Genomic DNA, 24,143 nt, shown 5'->3' on the forward strand with positions numbered 1-24,143 from the left:
CACTACTGCAATTCCACTACAACGGTCAAAACGACTTCATCTGATATTATTTCACAATTCATAAGACATTCCATGTTAAATTTCATCATTAGACAGTAAACCTAGGTCATCCGGGGATGGGTTCTAACTTTAGGATCATCTAAATTTGGAGACTATTTTTTGAAATGTACAGTGAATCTAAAATCATAACATCTTGCTTGATTTCTGAGACATGGCAAGATACAAGAAAGAGCAAAGAAAGAGGTTAGACCTACATTTGAACCAACCCCTCTCTGTTTTACAATCTTGGTCAAGTAATTTGGATCTAAAAGGTTCATTTTCTTCTCATTAGAATGGAACAGTAATGCTTTCAACATCACAGGTGGCACCTCTAACAGTGCAAGTGTGAGAATAACAGGGTGTTTGCAAGGTCTTCCTACCCCACCTTTACAGAGTAACTCTGGTAACAGTTCCCAAAGCAGGGTTTAGAAATAGGTTAAGCAATGCCAGCTTCATGAAGTAAATGGAAAACACCCAAAGGCGCTACTTGGAGACACTGCTTATTGGGATTGTAAGCTTGCTAAAAACATGACAGGGACCTAACCTAACCTTGTATCCCATCTAACCCTTGGGTACAAGATTAACAATCGCAAGAGCAGCAGTTAACAGCTACCATATGCTATCTGTCTGCTCTGTATACCACTAGGATAAATGCCTTATGCATATTAATGATGCCTATTCATTCATTTATTAATTCATGCATTCCTCCCTAGGACCCTCTGAGAGGACAAAAGTTTTGTCCTGATCAGGGTATGCTAACGGAATTGCTGAAGAAAAAATATTTACAGTACACTTTTTGTTTCTCCTCACTTGTGAGGCCTCTTGACTTTGGGTGAGGGACACGAGAATATGGGGCATGGCATGTTCAAGAGGTGTGTGCCCCGATGCCACCACACTGCAGAAGAACGCACGCAGGCTGGCATTCACATTATGAATATTCAGGTTGACACAGAAATGTCACAAGCCGTAATTCTGAGTGGCCTGCTGTGCATATTGTATGACTGTTTTGTTGCGTTGTGGTTAATAATTGAAATGTGTTCTCAAGTGCAGAAAGGAGCTGGCATTTTTGAGCATTGGGTGAAGTCACTGTCTTTGACAAGACCATCATATGTGGGTGGTGGTTCAAGTCCTGACTGCTCTACTTCCTTTCTGCCTGGGTAAAGTCGTGGAGATAGCTAAGGTGCTTGGGTTCCTGCCAGGCATGTGGGACACTTGAACGAAGCTCCTGGCTCATGGTTTTGGCCTGCCTCAGCCAGTTTGCTGTTATCGAAACAAATGATATCACTACTACAGAGTGAGAAACCAGAGATGGCTTCCAGAGCTAATCAAATGCAAGAAATGAGCTGCATGAAATGCAGGTGGAAGGAGTAAGGCTGCAGCCCAGGGGTAGCTGCTGTGATTCTGTCTGAACTTACCTCTGCTACTAAACCCCACACAAGCCCGCACAAGTCTGCGAGTGCCCAGCCCCTCCCATGCTTATGGTCCATGTTTGAGATGGACTATGAAAAGAATCAAATTGAACCTGAGTTCTCAACAGATATGCAGAGTAAGAACTGAGCCAGATGGGATCAAAGTGGCATGTATCCATTCCCAGAATTCAGAAGGCTTTGGACCTTCCTAAGGGGAATAAAATTCAGAAATGCTTTGGAACTAAAACTTCTACACACAAACCACTGCATGCTATTGGATGGACACGCATGTTTCAATTCAATGGAAAAAGGGAATAAATATTGGAAATGTGGAGGTTGAGGTTAGGGTCCAAAAGGTTCTGCGAGCCTCTCATATATCAGTGCTGGCTCCAGTTTGGCTGCTCTGCTTTCCATCCAGCCTCCTACCAATGAGCCTTAGAAGCCAGCAGAGGATGCCCAAGTGCCTGGACTCCTGCCACCCATGTGGGAGACCTGGATAGAGTTTCTGGCTCCTGGCTTCAGCTTGGCCCAGTCCTGGCCATTGCAGCCATTTGGGGAATGAACCAGCAGATGAAAGACCTCTCTCTCTCTCTCTCTCTCTCATTGCCTCACAAATAAATAAATCTTATATGAAATAATTATTGGGAAAGTGGGGAGTTCATGTCTCTAGTTGAGATTTGTCTTTGAATGTTGGAGTGGGAAGTTTTAAAGAAAGCAATGGTAACAGGGTTCACGTGGAAGCCCTACTTGAGCGCAGCCTTCAGGAAATTTACTGCTCGGGCAGAAACCCTCTCCGTTCTGCCAGTGTCCAACACAAACTCTTTCTGAAGACAAGCAGAAGCCCTCTTGGAAATGCTGTCATGACAGGGTGGAGGTCCTCCTTCTAGCAATGCAGACATCCGCCTTTCCTGTAATCGGATGGCTGGGCCCTCCTGGGACAGCACACATACCTCCCACCTCTGGGTCCTGCCTTCCTCCTCTACCCTTACCCTCCTCCCCACCATCAACAGGTCCACATTTGGTCAGAAATGATGACAAAATGCTAAAGGACTCACCACTCGAAGTCCCAGTCGGCACAGACGCAGGGTTCTGAGACCACAGACCCCGAGCTCTCCCGGCCCAAGGCACACTGAGCTCCTGGCTTGCGTTTCTTGAATATTTTCCTCTCTCCCATAACACAGGGCTCTCCCTTTGAGAGAAAAATCCATTGTGAGTGAGGCAGAAAAAAAACACAAAGGAGACCCAGGGAGCTGCTTTCTCGGCAGGGTGCGTTAGCCAACCCATCCTCTTGTAGTCAGTCTCTGTGGCAATCTCACTCCCAGAAACAACTGGGGGATTTGAGAATAAAGGCATTCAGCTTTCACTACCACATGAAAGGGACACTGGCCCGCTGTCATCCTCTACCCTGCCAGGCCACTGATGTTCAGATACTCTTGTTTCTTCTCCTTCACAGAAAATGCAAAGGCTCCACCTTTTCTCCAGGTTACCAGGAAACTGCCCGAGTAGCTCCAGCTGCAACTCTTACAGAAATAAGCCCAGTACTGTAACGGTTTCCACATCATCTTCAGAGTCAAAACTGAATTTCAGCCACAAAGTTCTACCTCTATGGCAAAGACTCATGTTCACCTCCTCCTAATCTCCAGTCAAGGACAAATAGGAGGAAAACGCACGCAACTCACAAGGCCCCAATGGACCTGAAGAGTGCAGGTTTCCTAGGTTTCAAAGAAACAGCTACTTGTCATTATGAGACCCAATTCATCCCTTCCTTCTTTATTGTGGGTCATATTCTTGAGGCCCTGGGGCCCTTATTGCACACTGGCCTGAGTTACACTTTAACTTTCACACAGGAAGGTTAAGATGCACACATCATTGAAGAGGATCCTAGCTACCTGATGTTCATGTAGCATGGACAGAGTTAAATGCCCAAAGTATTGGCATCAACTCTATCCCAGGCATGTCATTAACCTCAAAGAGTCTATAGGATCCCAGAGTGCAAAATGGTCCCAGAATATTACCTACTGGACCTGGGTGTGTCAAGACCTTCATTCCAAATCCAAATCTACATGGCCCACCATCTTCCTCTCCCTAAGACGGGAAGATCTCGATGAGAATAAATTGGGCTGTGAATGTTTTTCCCTTCTCCACTCTGGACTGTACCTGATTGAGCAGGTGCCAGGTTTGATAGTCCTCCTTGGTGCAGCGACGGCTGAAGATAGATTTGTAGTCCACTTTTACCAACTGCCATTCAGAGCGCAGGCTGAAGTGGCCAAAAACTCTAAGTGATTAGGGAAGGGGTGAGAGAGAAAAGTGGAGAAGACCCCAGAGTCAGTTACCCATATTCAAACACGGTGGGGGAGGAGGAGACGAGGATTTCAGTGTAGTTTGGATTTCACCTGTTCTTCCATGTAAGAGTTCCTTGAAGACCATGAAGGAGAAAGCCTGTTGTTCACGCTACTCCAGGTAAATGGCAGGACACAGTTTGCTTTAAATCAACCTTTTTTTTACACTGTAAAATTTTAGATGGTATTCCAAAAAAGTTCATGGAACATACGTTTAAAAAATAAGTTCGTTTTGTTGCAAACATTCATCACTAGTTTTTTTTTTCATACTATGCAATTTTTATGAATTCTTTGAAGATCCCTAACTGGTATGAACTTTCAAAAGTTTAAACCAAAAAAAACCCCGTGTTTTTCTTGGTTGTGTGAAAGGCAATGAAATAGAAAAGACAGACAGACAGACACAGAAAGTTTTAATGCTTCACTTCCCAATGAGTGTCCTCAACAGCCCCTGATTGCAGGCAAAGACAGGTTCCAGATTTCCACTGAAGCTTCCCATACAGGTGGCAGTGGGGCTCAACTGCTTCAGCCATTACTCCTGCTTTCCCAGGTCTGCATTTGAAAGCAGTGGAGTCAGGAGCTAGAGGCAAGATTTAAAACTAGGTACCCCAATATATGATGTGGGCATGTCACCCACATAGACCAAATATCACCCCCCCCCGCCCAACTTCCAGCCAATTAATTGCATTATAGACTAATCAACTGCATTCCAAATGTGATTTCCTGAAATATCTTCACACGCATTTTACAGAAAATATTTAAAATACACAAAGCCCAGAAAAAGAAATCACTCAACAGAGAAAATCTGCCACCCTAATAAAACCTGTGTTAATAGTTGGACGCACAGCCTCCCTGTATCTCCTTAATGCCAATACTGGCGTTCTATCTGTCTGTATCCTGACACAGACTTCACGTCCTCATCCATAAAGTAGACTGTATATGTGTGTGTTGTGGGAGGGAAGGTGGGTCAGCTGGTCTATGAGTCAGCCAATTCCGACGGAATCTAAATGTGTTTTCTTTGCAATTCCCACTACTTAATTCATAAGAATATCCAACCTTTTCTCTGCTTTCTTGAAAAAAAAAATCAGAAGTTTCATAAAGGAAAGTCATACTTCTGTGTACTCAAGAAGCACACCATCTGCATGACTTAGATAATCAATGCTGACCTTTTCAAAGCCCAGCAATTGATAGCCCTATAAATATGAATGATCCATTGCTTCTAGAAAAATAGAAAAAAACCCCACTGATCATCCATACTCCACTCAGGCAGCAGCAGGTCTTGCAATTACGATGCAGGACATCTATCACGCTGATGGGAAAGAGGGACTGACCATGCAGGGAGCTTAAAACAACTGGAGTCTTGCAAGGAATTGGACGGCTCCATGATAACACTATTTAAATCACTCTACCAACCCTGGATGCCCCTTGGCCTGAGTCTGCGTATTTTACTGTGACGCTGAAAACAGTAGCTTTCTCCACGGGACATTTCCTTGTGCCTTTAGAAAGAGAGTATGCCCATGAGGGGGTGGGAAGGAGACTGACAAAACGTGTGCAATGGTAAATAAACAAGATTGTTTGAATAGATCACACAACTTAAAGAATTCCTTAGGAAACAATTTGGAATATGCTGTTAGGCAAAATACAATTTTGTAGAACCTTCTAAAAGAATATTAAACAAATGTTGAGGGTATCTCCTTGCACCCAAGAGGGAGACCTGAAAGAAGTTCCTGGCTCCCAACTTTGGATAGGGTCAGTTCTGGCTCCTGTGGTCATTTAGGGAATGAACCAGCACATAGAAGAGCTCTCTCTGTCTTTCCTTCCCCCTGCATGACTCTGCCTTTCAAATAAAAATAAAATAAATACTTTTAAAAAGTGTCTATGTAATATGCTCAATATAAGTAAATACTTCCCATAAATTTAAAATATTTAAGATGATCTTTAAATACATGAGCAGGATTGTACACATCATCTAGAACCAAGGAGGCACTAGCCTGATCTATTTTTTTAAGATTAAAAAACATTTTTTTTTTAAAGTCAGGTTGACGGTGAGGCGATACAGAGAGAAAGATCTTCCATCCACTGATTCACACTCCTAGTGGTTGCGAAGGCTAGAGTTGAGCTGATCCAAAGTCAGGAGATGCTACCAGGTCTCCGAGGGATCAAGGTTCCAAGCTTTGGGCCTGTTCTCTGCTTTCCCGGGGCACAAGCATGGAGCTGGATGGGAAGTAGAGCATCTGGGATAGGAAGCGATGCCCATATGGAATCCTGGTGCACGCAAGTTGAGGATTAGCCACTAGGCTACTGGACAGGGCCCTATTTGGTCTATTTTACATCATCCAGATCACAAAGTTGTGGCTAGTTATGGATGCTACCATCCAAGAAGGTATTAAGTTTTTCTATCTAACAGTACAGGGTAGGCTTTGATGTGGGTGGTAGATTATGGAGTCCATGCAATTTTAAACAAAAAACATGTGCTCACTGGAGCATGTATTTTCATATCTGAAATTTTCACAAAAAAGTTTCCCAAAGTTTTTGAACCATTAAAAAGAGTGACTCAGATGGTACACCAGGTGGAATGGTGGCCTCCAATAAGATATGGTGATTACATCCCATTCCCTGGATCCATGAAGGCGACTATATTTGGGGGAAGGGATTTTGTAGATGCAAATAAGGATCTCAAGGTGAGATCATTCTGGCTTAACAGGCTGAGTCCTAAACCCAATTCTAAGTATCCTTCTTAGTCACACAAAGTGAGGTTTGCGTTGATGAGAAGATCATGTGAAGACAGGCAAAGTTAGAAAGATACAGCCACAAGTTGAAGAATACTTGGCAGTTCTGGAAAATGAAAGCAGCAACTCCCCCCAGAAAGCAGCAAACCCCCTCCTGAGATGCAGAGGGCGCACAGCCCCATGAGACCATTTATTTTGGTCTGTGGCCTCCAAAGCGGTAAGGAATTAAACGTTCTTTTAAGTCACCTAATTTGTTGCAGTAGTTGCAGAAACCACCATGGATGACAACAGCACTTTTCATCTACCCAAGGAACAGGACAAGAGCTATGGCTGTTCAACTGGATATGATTTAGGAAGCACTAGGAAGGCAAGAGTTGGAGTGTTTTCTTGACTGTAAAAACAGAACAAAAAAATAAAAGTTTACAAAGTACAAGATAACTTCCTAACAGATTGTGGTAGAGAAGCAAGAAATGTTCAAGAGTTAGAAGTACAGAACTTCAGGTTGAGATGCCATCATTTCCCAGGGCTGATTCTGAACAGGAAGCAAGCACCATTTCAGGTACACAGCCTCATCGACCTCTATGTCTCTAAGGGTTATCTTGGCTGTTGGTCTTCCCAATGCTTTGAGATATCTGTTTCTGAATATTTTGTTCTGTGTCATTTTAGACTGAACAGAAAAGTAGGTTCCCGGTCAGTACACGTGAACTCCATCATATTCTGTTTTGCAACATTGGCAGGTGTACCTCTTTTACTTACATTTCTTTAGTTTCTATTCCAGATTTTCTTATCTTGTGTTTCCCAAGGATTTTCCTGAACTATTATAAATCGATACACAAATATTTTCACTCAGGAATGAGCTAGTCGACTTTCCTATGTCACACACTAAATTTTAATCATTCACATGCTGCTACGATTATGAGCTTTGTTCAGTTCCTCAATGGACTCCAACAAAGGTCTGAGGACTGAAACCCCTTGCTAATTTTTAGGCATAAATGTTCTCCCATATTTACATCCACTTTCAGTTCTGTAAAGACCAAAGTTCTTTGTTGGTCCCTGAGCATTCATGATTCAGACACATGGTGTATCTAGTGTATACATCTGGCTTCTGTAATGCTGCTCAATATCACACTCACACTTTGTTCTTCCAACCGGAGCTATGGAAGCAGAAGAAACCACACAGAAAAATGAGGAGATAAAGAATCATTCACAGTCAACTGACTTCCTTCTCTTTTCAAATATCCATGGGGCATTTGCTAAAATTCTCAAGAAGAGCTGGTGAAGTGAGGTCCCAACAGAGAAATCAGGATGACCATCAACAGAGAGCATATCCATCCATTCCTATAAAGTAAGAAACACCGAGAAGCTTCACTTGATCCTAAACTGGGAAAACAGAAATCTCAGATTAATACTATCTAATAATAATAATTAGTATCAAGTCCCCAGATTTGGCAGCTCATTGGAGCCTATGGAGGACATCTAGTACCATAGCAGAAGGAACAGGGCAGAACAAATTGGTTAACTAACCCTAGCAAAGCTTGACAGCAAATTTCTGGGTAAACAGAAGCTCAAACGTGGACTAAGTCAGCCAAGGGACCTTAGAAGGATGTGCTCATCCTTGGATCTGAGAGATGAACAGCACGTCAGAACTTCTCAGACCACCTGAGCAGAACCCTCAGAACAAGCTCCACATTGAGGACCCTGAGATGATGCGAGGTGGCCCTCCCCATCCCTGGGTACTGAGGTGGTTGGGAGGCTAAGCGTGGCTCCTCCTCTTATCTCCTCCTTCCCCAAATCTGGGAAGAAGCAAAAAAAAAAAAAAATGTGGAAATTATGGTTTCATCCACTTTCCTCTCATTCTTGACTCCTCCCATCCTAATAATCTACGTAGACATTATCAAAATAAAATTTAATTTTAAAAAATATGCACATTTTCAGAAAACAATTTCTAGAAGAAAGAGCCTGTTGCCCACAAAGTAGGCAGAGCATACTGCTCTAATTGTGGCACCTTTTCCAGGGGTTGCGGGGGGTATGGGGGGGCGCGGGTGGGGGGAGGGAAGGGGAGGCAAGAGAGCAAAGATGGAAATCTGAGAGATGAGGTGAAGGGGAGGAACGAAAAGCCTAGAACATCTTTGAAAAGATAATATGACATCCACATTAGCACATCATCTTCTGTTTCTTTGAGAAAACAAGGATTCTTTGCAGCACTGGAGCATTCTTTCTGCAAAAGTTGAAATGGTGCTTTTCTCAAAGTTTTCCCAATGTTCATTAGAATCACCTGGAGGGCTGTTTAGCATAGCTTGTCCCACCTCCACAGTTTCTGATCGGTACATGTGTGATGCCTAAGCATTTACATTTGTAAAAATGTATTTAGATATTTACCTGAGAAGCAGAGAGATGTTCATAAAGAAATCCTGAATTTTGGTTTACTCCTGAAATGCCCTCAAAGATCAGGCCTGAGCGACGAGTTCAGAATTCAGTTTGGGTCTCCTACCTGAGTGGCAGGAACCCAGCTCCCGGAGCCATCACTCTGTTGTCCCCCGGGGCCTCACTGTGACAAACACTGCTGTACTTAGTTTTTTCCCAGTTTCTTACACCTGTCACTGAATTTTTGTCAACCAATTAGAAAGTTTCTTAGGTCTTGGAATAACCCTCATCCTTTGTACCGCAAGAAGAACTGAATATTAACAACCGAGGCTGTTTGATAAAGAATAGCTAACTGATCCTAAGGGACAATTTAAAGAAATGGAAAACTAAAGGATAGCGATTTTATTTTCAATTCTTTGGCAAAGAGAATCTAATTCCAAGCATGATCAAGTTCTGTTTCCAACTCTCTTGTTTTTCTCTCCTTTCTTAAGTATATTTTTACCAAAGTGATGAAAACGCCCCTGTGAGAGTTATTCAGAACCATCATCATCATCGCCATCCTCATTGCGGTAACCCTCATAGTCTCTCCAATCACCTTTTCATCAAAGGCTTTCAACAGACTAGCTCAAAACTCCTGCATCAAAGTACATACATCCTCCCACACAGCGCTGTCTCTGTATTCATCCATTACTCTGTTTGGCTCTCTTGCTATTGAGCCTGGAGACAAGCGACACCTCTTCCATATGGAAATGGCCTCATGGAAACCTGCAGCCCACCCTTTGTTTCCCTGAGGAAGCCGCTCCCAACCACAGAAACAGAATGAATGTATTCTCTAAACCATTTCTCACTAAATGTGGTCTTGGGGGGGGGGGAACAAATCAATTATAATTTATTACTTCAGTTTTTCTTTTACTTAGCCACATGGATTTTCTTTTTTCATTTTAAGTTTTTGCCTTTACTCAATATTTGTCTTCTAATTGGATTCTACAAACCAAAAAGGTATTTTATCTTAAAAAAATCTTCCAGTGTTAAGTGTTGATGCAACTAAGGAAACTCCCAGATGGCTTCCTGTGCTCCTGGGAGTTTGGTTCACATTCCAGTGGTCTGGGCCTGCTAGCAGAAGCACCAGGCAAGGAAACAGATTTGTCTTTGCCTGGTCCCAGGCTGCCATGGCCTTGACTGAAAACAACCTCATTTCTTAAGGTTTCGAGTTTCATGTACAAGATGGTGGCCTTTATTCATAGATGCATTAAAGAATGGAATACAAAAATAGTCTAGATGGAATGTTGCTTCTTCAAGACAATTTTCCAGAAATTTATTTTCTTTCAATCCTCATGCCCACCTGTAGAGATAAAAAACCTATGCATCTTCGAGTAACACTATGTGTGAAATATAGTTATTTATCTTTGTCTCTAACAGCCCTTTTTCATATAACAGATACTTAATAAAAATCTGGGTTGATTAAGAGATAGAATTAATCTAGCAATCATTTAAGTCTTCCCAAATTAGGGTAGTGGCTTCAGATACTCTTAGTTTTGGACAAAAGAACATGGCTGAATTGAGTACTTTCAGAATTTAGAAAACTAAATACAACTTCATGGGAGAAGTGGCAGGGACTGCCCTGTCCCTTGTCCCCTGGGTCTGTGCTAGGATTCCTACAAACCAGCCTAATTGCCTGGGACCCTAAATAACACCTCTTTTCTAATCCACCCTCCTGAATTGCGGAAGCCTTTCTGCAAGGGGAGTGATTAATTTCAGGGAGGGAGATGGTTCTCAAAAATAAAAGGCTTCATTAGAATTCTGTACACAGAGTGGGTTAGCTCCTCATTAATTAAATGATTTCAAATGGGATCTCGACATATAATTGCTGTAATTTAGGTGGAAACAATGCCACACTAAATGTAATTAGAGAAGCTGGTGCTGTAAAGATTACCTCTTTGCTGGAGAGCAGCTCTGGGTCACCTGACTCTCCCCACAAAGTCATTTGATTCTTTTTCCAATCTCCAATTACATCCAATTTTTTTTACAGTGATCAAAGCTGAGAGTGGTTGCAAGAGCAGACTGGTTAGCCACACTTTTTTTTTTTCCAAGAGAGAAAGGCTATGGATGGGTTGCTAAGAAGCCACTGGCAATGTCATAAGAGAACAAGAAGCAGGCTCTTGGGCGTTGGAATAGACAGAAATCACTGAAGACTGACTTCTAAGGGAACCTAACTGAACTCATGTAGGATGAAGTGTGGCCACTCATGTGCGACCAGGACGCTTCCCCTCTTCCTTCACTGGTGACTTCAGCACTTGATCTTCAAACACCAACTCCTGTTTTTTACTTTTTCCAAATAAAATCTTCAAAAAAGAGCAAGGCCAAAGCTGACTCTGTTATCTCTAGCCTAACTTTCTTCTATTATTTCTGAGAATGAACTTCATGGCATCAGGCCAGAAAGTGCTTAATCAGCAGAAACCCAGTCTTTAGTTTGGCCTTCTCTCCCTCCTCTGTCTCCCTAACCTTTACATTACGTGTCTGCAAAACCTCTCACTCGACCACGGCATTTGAATCCAGCTTCCAAACTCTGCCAATACCATTGGCTACCAACCTTACTTATTGTGCAATTCCTAACTCCCTACACTGCTATAGTAATGACACGGGAGGGGAATGGTGGGAGGGAAATAGAGGAGGGAGAGGGGAGACAAAAGGCTATACCTACAAAACTGTATCATGACAAACATTAAAAACATTTTTAAAAAGGAAGAAAGCATCACTCAAAGACTGTAAAAATGAATAAGAATATATGGAAAAAATAAGGCTCATTTAGCAATCATTTTCTTACAAATTCATATTAACACTGTAATGGAACTAGTTTTTGGAAATTCCAGCTACTTGACTCGTAAACATACATGTGAACTGTGTCCCTTTTTAGTTCTAATTCTACATCTAAAATAAAATATATTCATTAAAATTGAAATTCTATAAAAAAAAAAGATGTTGAAGGTAGCTTTTTCTTTCTCCTGAATTCTGCCGTGCTCCAGTCTGTGACGCTAAGAACTTTGAACCTACACTCCTACACACTGACGGTCAAGTGCCTTCACGCGGTCTTGATCTGATTGTCTCCTGCTAGAATTGAGTTGTATGCTTATCTGCTCCCAGAAGCTTGACTTCTTTATGTCTGCTTTTTCTCTACAAGAGTCGGCTTCCCACATACCTTGCCTTACCCAACTCATGATCATTCTCCAAGTGTCAGGTCACACAAAGTGCCCTGTGAATGGCAGAGAAGAAGAGGAGGAAAGATTGCAAGTCTAAATATTTCCTCTTGGTATGATTTCTGTTTCGAGGATGAAGAACGACTCCTAAAGAACTTAGAGCATTTCTTTCCAAACACATGAAGTGTTTTCTTCACTTTCATTCCATTTTAAATTTTGTATTTAATTTTTAAAAGACAGAATATGATCTCAATGTATCAACTTTCTGGAAGAACTGTAGATTTTTGATATGGCCCAGTTAATGTTAAATGTTTGCATGCAAAGACTACGTATTCCCCTTTTGTTGAGTGGGTGATTCTGTACAGGTCTTCTAAATCAAGCATTCCAATAATTTGATTTAAACCCCATAGTTATACTAATTTTATAATTAGTCAATTGATTTCTAAGAGATGTGCATCAAAATATTTCTCTACGGTTAAAAATTTTCCACTTTTGTGTTGTTTTTGAGAAATAAAATCACAAAAATCTGGTGGTCGTCAAAATTCTTTGTGCATTATTCTATCTAGTTTTACCCCAATGATAGATTTTCCATTATGTCCTCCATGATTTTCCCTTTCCTTTCTACAAATAACAATGTCTCCTCTGAATTGTTATAGCACTTAATCTGTGTGTTGGGTATGATCCTTAGTACTTCCAAAGGGTATCAAAATTCTTCAAATACACAAATATAAGTCTCCTCTTTTCCAGATTTCAAATTTCTGAAAGCTTGCAACTCACACGGGCTGGGACTTACAAATAACTGCTTGTCACGTGTTTGCAGAGGAAGCAGAGGGAAGCAGCTCAGCACGAACAGGTGAGGCCACCCGGAGCTGGGGAGAGTTCCTCAGATAGCCCATTTTTGTTTCCTCACTGCAAAATGTTGATAACAGCAGTAGCTAGCAGAGTTCTGAGATTCAAATAGGTGTTATAATTAAAGTGATGGGAGTTAAAGAAATTAATATTTTTAAGCTAGTAGTATCATATTCAATGCTAACTAACTTAGTACTTACTCCCTCTATTAATAGATGGCAGATAATTTTTAAAATTTGTTTTTATTCATCTGAAGGAGTGATGACAGCGTGAGAGAGGGAGAGGGAGAGGAAGAAAAATGTTTTCCATCCACTGCCTTACTGTTCAAATGGCTGGGACAGGAAGTCTGGAAATCCAGCCAGGTCTCCCACAGGATGACAGGGTCCCAATAACTGAGCCATCTTCTACTGATTTCCCAGGTACACATCAGAAGTGGCAAAGCCGGAACAAGAACTGGCACTCTGATACAGTGGACTGAATCCACTACCACACAAACACAGGCCCCAGGTGCCTGAGAATTCAGGGGTTAAGATAACATTCCTTGTGCTTTAATATCCCTGTGATGCCTTCTATAGTATCTATACACAGCAGGTGCTCAGAGGAAGTAAATCTAGTACCCCAATAATAATTATTAAATTCAACAACAGAATTTGTTGAACACTGAGTCTGCTAACCACATTGCATGGATTATCTCCTTTCATTTAACACTCCTACTTCATGGATGCAGAAATTAACTGAAACAAGTGAAGGAACTCATCAGCCAAGGTTGTGTAACAAGGAAATGACAGCGTCAGGAGCTCGGGCATTTTCAGCGACTGTTGTAACATTATTCTCGGCACTGTACTTTCAGTAAGGCACATATTCTTGTTTAAGTGCTTCATGACTCACTAACAAGTGTTTGGCTACGCCATTTTGAACTGAAGTACGGGCATAGGGAGCCTTTTACCTCCAGCTCTAAATAACCTGTTTGCACAAAAAGCTAAAACACCATGGCATATATAAAACTGAAAGCACAACTGGGGGTGGGGGGGGTGAAGAAAAGAGAAATATGGCTCCAGTTACAGTCCTATCGTCAAGATCTGTAGAGTTGTGTGAATGACCTTGAACTACGCCAGTTTTCGCTGGCTTGACTTCCAGTTGGAAATTCCTAAACCATGAAAAGGGACAAACAGAAGCATAAAGTCTTACTGCTGGAAGGGTTTCCAGGAATGATGCTTTAATGAAATCTGCTCATAGCATAGCTGAGCAAATGAAGCCTCTGATAAGGAAGAGCAAGTGGAATGAGAACCTTAGTCTCTGGACACCCAAGTCTTTCACCTATTCTGGCAGCTTTTCATGGAAGACTCACTCAGCTTCCAGGTCAGCCCACACTGTGCTGCCAGAAGTCACTACAACACCTGCGGGTTGAGCAATGATCACATCCAGAGAAACGATCACATCCAGGGTCTTCATCAAGATCTACTTTCCAGAGATTTCTGGCATTTATCGAGTGATTTACCCACTCTGTATCCATAGACATACAATGCTAGTTTCTCCTAAGACTAAGCTCTTAGATGTGCTGTGGTGCAGCACTCCTCTGCCCAGCAATTTCCCCAGCCTGCTCTATCAGAAAGACACCATACATGGGGGCATGCAGGCTCTAGTAAGGTGAGCCTTCTCCCTTACACAGGCAAAGCTGCTGTTCCCATTGAGCCCCTAATGTGGTTGCAAGCGAGACACAGCAGGATGATGGAGTCTAATTTGGGACAGAAAGGTGACCATCGTCTGGAGGGTAGGCACTCTTTCTGAATCGACAAGTAAGACACAACACACGTGGGCCTCTGTGCCAGGATGTCCATATGCCTGGGTTCAAATCCCAGCTGAGCTATGCTTTCAGTTCTAACTTCCTGCTTAGGCACTCCCTGGGGGGACAGCAGGCATGACTCAAGTACTTGAGTCAAGTACTTAACATATGCGAGACCCTCTTAGAGTTTCAGACCCATTGCTTCAGCATGTCCCAGCCTGGCTGTTAAAGGCTGGAATAAACCAGCCTTTCAAATAAACAATTTAAAAACAACTGAACAATTTCAAAGAGAATCTCTGTGATAATAGGAAAGAAGAGAAATTCTCCCAATGGTTCAGGGAGATCCATGCAGATTTACATGCAGATAAATGTGCCCAGAAGAAACTGTTCTGCAATGACCCAGCCTGGCTGCTTGCAATTTCTCTATATTGACACTTTGGATTTATTTCTCATTCCTCTAAGTCAACAGTTAAACCTGCTCGGGATCCCAATGACTCACACACGGTCTTCTCTGTCACTTCTGTCCATTGCTAGGAAACCACAAATCCCAACTCAATTCTTTTACCCAGCCTCGACTCCTTTCACTGGCTGGATGTTGTTAATGTGAGAACAAACTATTAGAAACCTGGAAAAATAGTTCTGAAATGCCTGCAGATTCATGATGAAGTCATTTCACAAAAGGTCACAGGCAACCCTACTATAATTAAATCTTTCATTAATTTTTAAAATACACAATAACTTACAAATGCAGCATAAATTAACCACATGACCTTGAAGAAATTATTTAGAGCACTGCTTCAACAGAAGCTGCTATCCAGCAATTTCCTGATTTTTGATTTTATGAGTAGGATTGGTCTATTTTCCAATCTTACCATTTTGTGGTTCCCAGTATAAGTTTACTTGAGATAACGCAGCATGGGGAAGTGAGGGTGGGTAGTAAAGATCTCCCTTCTGTAGCCGACAAGCTAAAAGGCAGAGTAAGTGTGACCCACAATGTCACCAGCACAAACTGACAGGCAGTTCTTCCTTCCCATTATCTGAGGAATGATCTTGGTATGTATATATTTTTATAAATGATTTTCTTTTTTCTTATTGTAAAAAGGATGCATTCTCACTATAGAAAATTCAAAGCAACAGTACTGGAAGCACTGTTTTGAATAAAGTCACAGCCCCTTTTCTTCACTGAGGTTGTTTTTCCTTCTCAGACTGGGAAACAATAATCTGAAGGCACAGCAGGAGTCAGGATCTTTAGACATTAGAGGTGCTCTGAAAGGCAATCTCTCTCTCTCTCTCTCTCTCTCTCTCTCTCTCTCTCTCTCACCCCTGCACCTGAATCTCTCGGACACACACACTCACACAGCCGTTACTAACATCAAAAAGCTTAACATCAGGGGTGAGCATTTGATCCAAAATTAAATCACCGAGGGACACGCACATCTGATTACATGTGTGTGTGTGTTTTAAAGTTTTATTGATTTGAAAGCTCCTGTGGAAGGAGGAGGAAGCCGTGGAGGCCCAGGCTGAAAGAGCAGTGTCCAGTCACCAGCACATAGCAGCTGGTCTCCAGAAACCCAGGCCACAGCCCTGAATGTCGCTCTGTATCCACACCATCTGATTATTTCCCCATTAGGGTGTAGATGGGATTAGCGATATAGGAGATCAGCTACAGGAGAAATTTCATTGAATTAAAGCGAGACAAGAACTAGATCTTAATAGAAATAAGCAGGGGATCAACAGCAAGAATGCTGAAAGCAAAGTTTGTGTTAGTTACATGGATCAATGTTCAGAGAGATGGTGGCAAGAGGGAAAGATTAAACAGGCAAGAAAATACATGTGGGGAGGGGAAGAGGATTAAAAGAACGATAGAAAAAGGATGAGAAAACATTGAAATTTAAAAGGCAAAAGAAAGTTGATTTAAAAACAAAAAGAATAGAAAGAAATAATCTCATGCCCAGAGTGCTGTATTTTTTTTTTCCAAAATGAATTAAGCTCTTTTTATGGGTTTGAAATTTAAAGTCCCTAATAATGAACCAGTAAATGTGGTCAGTGAACCTGCAAAAGATAGGTTAGGAACTAATGACGTCGAAAACTCAAAGGGACAAAAGGAGAGACAGGAAGAAGATGGACATTCAAATGGGATTGAAAAGAGGAGAAAAGAGGTTAAGTCAAGAAGCCATTAAGAGGGGAAGGAAGAGGTGACACTTTGTTTTCTCTGTCATTATGATACTGTCATCTTCCATCTCTATTTATGTCAAATCCCGGACCAATAAATAAACAGAACCAGAAATACTACAAAATCAGCATCTGCTCTTGAGCAGTTTACACTCAAGTTCGACAGCATTTGTAACTAAGTTATTTGCTGAGCACCAGTTACTCACAGCCACAATCATCTTCAGCACTGTGGGGGAGGTTGAAGAAAAATGGGCTTAAACCTCCTGAATCCTGTAGACCAAAAAAGACCACAAGCCTGACTACAATGATTATTCATATGCAGGAGGCCAAGGTTGCGGCACAGCAAGCTCATCGGTGCCTTATGATGCCTTTGCTTCACAACAGAGTGGTATTTCAAGGTCTGGCTATTCTACTCCTGATCTACCTTCCTGATAAGGTACCAACCAGGAAGCCAGCACAAGGTTCAAGTACTGGGGAGCCTACCACACGTGTGGACACCAGCATGGATCTCCCTGCTTCAGGTGTGGGCTGATCCTGGATCTAGCTGTGGTGGTCATTTGAGGAATGAGATGGGATATGCAAGATAACTCCCATTCTATCCATTTTTTACTTTCGGTTCCTCTAACTCTCAAATAAACGAATACATTCTTTTTAAAAGAATTCTTAAAATTCTGTAAAAATAATCAGAAAACAGTATAATGATGATGGATTATGATAAATGCTAACAGTACATTATTGGTAAGAACACCAATATACCATGACTTAGCAATTCTACTTCCAGGTAAAGAGTGCTGAGAGTATCTTCCGTGTATGTCCCAGATAATGTGCAAAGGCAGAATAATAACTTTTAGAAACAGTATAACATTAAAATCCACCTAAATGGTCCCTGATAAAAGATGGAAAAATAAGTGGTACACATTGATATCACGGCAGAATTCCAAGTGCCTAGACATGACAGATGTGACCCAAGTTACAGAATAGCAGGTGGAATAAGCGTATGTGAGGACAGTACCTTATACAAAGCTTACATTTTAAAAATGAATGAAAAATGCAACACATATATCTACAGCTACGTATACAAGTACTAAAAGCCTCAAGACTTGTGGGACAGTCTGGGGATGCACTGAGGAAAATGGGTAGGTGATGGGCAATGCGGATATCAGCAACAGCTGCAGCTTCCTGTAAATTCCATTTAACACTGAAAATAGATGACATGCAGCAGGTAGACAGGTGCTTGTGATGTCCTTCTTTGTCCTTCTTTGCATCGTCAAACTTCCACAGAAACTGTCCAGAAATAATACAGTCGTAATATTGTAGGTGAAGGCTGTAACTCGGGGTCACAAAGTCAAGAGGGCAATCTAAATGAACATGGATGGAAGTGAAGTAACGGAGCGTAGGGCAGATATGTACACTCCCCGTGAGAAGCGGGGCAGGAGACAGCACGTCGTCGGACGTGGGCAGTTGTACTTCTAGCAGACTGTTGGACGAAAGGTGTTTGGGCTGAAGCCTGCCAAAGCTGTCTGGTTTTGCACACATTGGCTCTTAAAAAAAAGTAAAACTAAGGCAGTGTAGGTTCAGGCAAAGAGTGTGTTGTGTGGTGTGTGTGTGTGTGTGTGTGTGTGTGTGTGTGTTTTGTAAGTCAAATAATGAGGAAAAAGCAATTTAAAGAAAGGAAACGAGTTAACGGAGAAATTGTTGGGGATCCACCTGAACGAAATCAACATTGGATGTGGGGACTGGATAAGAAATGAGATGATTTCCTTTTATGGGGCTACACTTCACATTAGTAACAATGCTGATGAAACTAGAGCCTATTTAAGGGTAAAAAAAGTAACTGAAAGGGGAACAGATCAGAGAGCAACTGGAATTTTTAGGGACCAGGGGATGAAAATGATCAGTTTAACAAGTATAAAGTTCCAGTTACATAAGATGAAAAATAAGTTCTAGAGATCTCCTGTATAACTTAGTGCCTACTGTTAACAAGAAGATATTACGTCGTTGAAAACATGTTAGCATGTTAAGAAGCTGGATCTCATAGGAAATGTTCTAACCAAAATACTCATAAAAGAAATCTTCGAAGTAATGCATATGTTTAAATCTTAACTGTGGTCATGGTAGAAGGTATTCGTCCATAAGCAAACTCATCAAAACGTGTACACGCAACCTGCGTCATGTTAGTTTGGAAATTATAATTCAATAATGCTTTATTAGAAATTCAGGAAATCCTAAGCCAGTTCACCCAGAGTGTGAGTTCTCATTTGTGATTCGCTGAGTGGGAGCAATTGGAGAAGGAAGTGATCTCTAAGTAGGGGAAGGAGAGACAAACTGTGTGGCAGCAGCAAATGGCCCCAAGTGATCATGTCTCACGCACATTCCTATTTGTGCTCAAATTATACCCAAGAGTTAATATCTGACCTACTGCCTATTTTAGTCAGCCCCAAAGCTACAAATTGATTTTCACAAGCTAAAAATTGTTCTTAAATTTGAAATAGGGTGAAAAGCAACTGATAAAATCCTGTGAGAAAATTATAAAAGAACACAAATTGCCCTGCCTATGAAGTAGAGGCATCATGGAAGAACACTGATGCCCGCTTTGTCTACATGACCAACACCGCCATCCCCTGCCATGTCCTGAATTCACCAGTAATCGGCTCATCCAAATAAAAGTCTTTCCCTAGGCTGGTGCCAGGGGATCACTCCAGCATCATCTAGAAGCCTCCTCACCCCTATCCCACCCACCCTGGCAGGCAGGCAGGCTGCAGCACAAACAAGAGTGGTCCCCTGAGTTAATGGCAAGCCCAGTGACAAGCAGAGGGTCCTGGATCAAGTAGCCTGAGAGCTGATGGCTTGGCAGCACCACTGGATTTACTGATTACTCGAATGACTTACTTTGGGCAAAGTCAAATCAGGTTCTTCCAGCAAACAAGAGAGAATTGAAAAACAGATCAATGGAAGCAGCGCTGGTTCATTTCCAATGACTTTGTCGGATTCAGTTACTAGAAGCTAAACAATGCACTGGAGCTCCAGGCTGGGCCTCGGTGAGGTGCAGAGGCTGTATTAAACAGCACGCTCCCTGTAAGCAGGTGGTCACAGGCAGAAAGAAGGGCTGCGCATTTTTAAACCTCTGCAGACCTCAGGATTCCAAACTTTTTTTTTTTTTAGACAACACATGATTTCTTTCCTTCACTTTGGCTATTCTGTTGATACAACAAAGGATCAGGGATATTCTGCCTATTAGAAATGGATTTGCAAAATGAGTTAGCAAGGCAAGTAGCCTTAGCCAAGTTGCTAAAGTCGTCTCTAGCTCTTACCACCTCCACTCTCCTCTAGATAGGCCAGGCACACTGTGTCTGCTTACCTGCAGTGCTCTTGTCATCTTCTCTATGGAGCAGAAAGCCCTTTGAATTCACTCTGTTTTTAATCACTTCTTTGATATTCAATAGCTACTACAATTTGCCCCCAGATCTTGCTATTTAATTGTTCCCTAATTCTTTCATGTTTTATCATATTTTATTTTTTTTTTTTAAAAAAAAGACTATGATTTTAGATGCAGGAATGGTTCTGCTGTGACTTAGCTTCAGGCAGCACAGCGGGCACTCATCAATACTTACTGAATAACTAATACCCTGCCATTCTTTCCTACATATACCTTGATGGTCTTTATTGAATGAACTTTAGGGAATTCTAGAACCGTCCCTCAAATTTTACCTTCAAGCCTGAATTTGAAATTCACATTCCTTGCTCTTATTTTGTTTCTTTCCGAACAGGTGAGCTGAACACTTAATTTCTCTGCACTGCTCAGTGCCCTCATCCACCCAATGGTCATCAATCTATCTATGCCATGCAGTAGCTGAGAGTTTGAGTAAGTGCTCAGGGTGATACATGGGGACAAAGGAATTATCAGATAGACCCAGACTGGCTGTAAAGTCCCTGCTGGATTCTCAGAAGAACTCCCTAGGTTGTTTTCTTTCTGGCTTAATCCTAGTAAGGAGTATTTGTTTGCTTCAGGAAAAGCTGAGCCTCCCTACTCTGGGATTTTCCTTTTTGTCACTTGGGACATTGTTAGGGTCTCCCTAGCTCTTGTAAAAGATCAGTTAAATCACAGTCAATTGGTCCCAATATTTCTTACTAGAAAATAATTTCTGATGTAGAATTGAAGATAAAGAAAATCAAGGTTTTCCATTTGATTACACACTTGAAGCGAGCCAGTTAAACAGAGGAGGAGACTCTTCTTACAGTGCTATTCTGGGGGTAAATAACCTTTTAAGAAACTGTGAACCAAAAGCCCCAGTGTTCTAATAGCTGCAGGCATCTCATCGGCAGGAAAGCCAGGGGTTAAGACTGCATAGGACCATCAGCTTGTCAGTCATCCAGTCCTGTCCCCAGCCTTAAGTAATAATACGAGTCACATTTCATTCTGAATTGGGCTACACTAGATAGCTTCTGTCAAGGTTACCAGGGAGATGCTGAAATAATAACATTTGAAAAGACAGAAGAAAAAAGAGCAATAAAAGTAAGCAAATCTCTGGTCTCCAAGCTGGGATCTCTTTGTCCCAGCTGTGCTTGTGCTCACGTGTGACACACGCACCCACTCAGAGCCGCAGCGTGAAGCTGGGCTGATCCCCTGGGAGGAGGAAATCATAAAGCACTCCCAGGAGGGCCCTCACTGTCTAGCTTCATTTTCTTGCCCAGAGGCTGTTCTGCCCCTGTGCTGCGGACGTACTGTATGCAGATCTCTGCGTGGAAACATAGCCTACTCCCATTCTCACCCAACTCCCCAACTTCCTGGATTCTGATAACTGCACTTCAGAATCTCTGGGGATCCATTATGAGCTCACTAAAACACTACAATCGGGAGTCAGGAGAGCAAAGAAATCATAACAATCACAACACAGCTAAGACTCTTGCAATTCATTCACTTAATCAAACGTCCAACAATTCATTCTAATGCTTATATAGCGTTAAATCCTCCATGTTAGCACAGTCCCGGTAGATATGTAGCAAAGAGGATACACCAAGAGCCTCCCTAATTTTTGTATGTATGTGTGCAAGCATGTATGTGTATCTATCGCCTTTCTTCATGAGCATGGAGGAAAATGGTTTGAAATAATGAGTGCCATTTCCATGAATGTTTATTATCTAAAAGGTTGTCTAGGAAAACACTACAGGGCTGAGGCAGTAAGAAATTTGTGAATCCAATCTAACAGGTTACCTGCAGGAAGGTTGGCTCTAAGAGCTGATCCTTGGGCTGAGACCTGAAGATCACTTATGAGTTTGTTTCTTGGAAATGGGGATGGAACACGAAGGTAAAGATGCTGGGTCTGGACAGAACCATTGTAACGGAGAAGGGTGGTTAGATGGAGGGAGTCAGCATCCAGGTCTGAGACGGGTGGTCAGTATAGACACTTGTGAGTCATTCAGTGGGTTTTAAGTCTATGCCAATGACAATGAAAAACCTTCAATGATTTGATGTCAAACATCAAACAGACCAAATTCCTAAGCATACCGACACTCTTTATAGCATCACCATCATACCCAGAGATGTTCGCAGGCACCTCTTGCCTGGTTCTGTTTTCTGCTTTACCTTGATTCACTCTTCATTCAACAGCTAATTATTTCCTTCCTCCATCACATCAACTCCCACTTCAGGAACTGAGTTTGCATTAGTGAATGTAACAGCCAAACAGCTCTGCTTCTTTCTTGGAACTTACATCATGCTGCTTATAAGTTGTTTTTCCACTGGCGAACTGCTATTCAAACTTCCAGATCAACTCAATTGTCACCCACTGCAGGTGTGAAGACTTCACTTCCCTGCTTTTTCCCTCCGGCTATTTGACTGGAGTTCCTCGATATCCTCACCACCCCCACCTAGCTCTCCTGAGAGCTACTTCAGCAGAATGAATTCTCTTTACCTTTATAACACCACAAAGATTTACTGATACAGAGAAGCTTATCACATATGTTTAATTGGATGACCTGTTCAAAGAAGTCAAGGGATCAAGATAGGGTAGTAGAACCTTAATGCAATCTCTCTTTCCTCCTGATGGTAGCTAAGCTCAAGAGTCAGAATGAATGGTAATGTCTAGAATTCCAGCAGCATACTTACTAAATTTTCAGACCCATGCCAAGACTACACATTCTTGTTCTTCAATTAACTCCCCTTCCTTCCGTATTTCCTATGTAATACGTAAATATTTGAACTCTTGCTACAATTGTTGCCGTTACTATTCTAATAGGGACAAACACTGGTCAGTCCTGATAGGCCACTTGGCTTCAACGTCTTTTCAAACCTTGGACAGAGGCAGAAATCACACCCTGGCAGCCCTTTTGGGTTTTCCCTTTTACTGTCTATGCAACTTTTCACAAGCCCCATGCCGGTTTCCCACAAGACAGGCCCCAACTTTTATAAAAACTTAAGGTAACCTGAATCATTGATACTTGTTCTCATAAATGTTTCCTAGAGTCACTTTACTTTCTTTATAAGACAAAAACTTCTTTTCCCAGACCCCTATGAGAAACTCAGTATGCTCTGTTCTTTGGAAGATCTGATGAGAAGCGAGAGGAGGTAGGGAAACTGCGGAGCCCTTGTGGAGTCAGTTGGTTCTATCTCATCTTTTCTATAACTGGTTTGGCCCTGAGGTCAGGCTCACTCAAGTCCACGTGATTAGCTAACCTCCATCTGAAGCAGAGAAAAAATTATAACCATTTAAGAGTAGATGAACACAGCAAATAAACTGCAGTCTTAAATTTGCTAGAGAATACCTGGTTACACAGAGACTGGTACACATGTGGTATTGTTCAAAGTGAGGCCAGGCTGAAGCTTCCAGTAGAATAAACAGGCTGCCTGCAGAGATCTGGGATAAATCAGGTTATGAGATGGGTATGGTGTGTGCCCGTAGATTTACTAATGTGTGGTTAATCCTTAATTAACAAAATGATCTGATACCTTAGGGGCATATTTTAGAGGGCTGAAGAAATTACTGGGCAGAATTTAAAGTATTACTTTATTGAGCAACAATTTTAAGGGAAATCCTGGCTGTCATTTGAAGAAAGAACTTAGGAAATATAGCTACAACACAAGTTTTTACATAACACATCGGTTACCAATCTCATATACTCCTTTGGTAGCTTATAGTTCTCATTCTTGGGTTTGCTATCTTGCCATACATAATGGAGATGCTTAAGTCAGGGGTGGGTATTTGGCAGAGCAGTTAAGTCACCAGCCAGGACTCCCATGTCCTATAATGCACAGCCTAGTCCTAGTCCTG

At 41.9% G+C, this 24,143-nt stretch overlaps 1 protein-coding gene across 1 annotated transcript in view; it reads right to left on the bottom strand.

Annotated features, from left to right (window-relative positions):
• Positions 1–24,143, bottom strand: part of SORCS3 (sortilin related VPS10 domain containing receptor 3) — a 546,072-nt gene that overhangs the window by 44,269 nt on the left and 477,660 nt on the right. The window contains exons 15-16 of the mRNA XM_040991786.1: positions 3,606–3,723; positions 2,504–2,637 (exon numbers count right to left, since the gene is read on the bottom strand). Coding sequence (XP_040847720.1) covers positions 2,504–2,637; positions 3,606–3,723 — 252 coding nt within the window. The remainder of the gene's footprint in view (positions 1–2,503; positions 2,638–3,605; positions 3,724–24,143) is intronic.

The sequence above is a fragment of the Ochotona curzoniae genome, unplaced genomic scaffold (genome assembly GCF_017591425.1).
Source record: "Ochotona curzoniae isolate NIBS_2020 unplaced genomic scaffold, NIBS_Ocur_1.0 contig_66, whole genome shotgun sequence".
In the NCBI taxonomy this organism is placed as follows: domain Eukaryota; kingdom Metazoa; phylum Chordata; class Mammalia; order Lagomorpha; family Ochotonidae; genus Ochotona; species Ochotona curzoniae.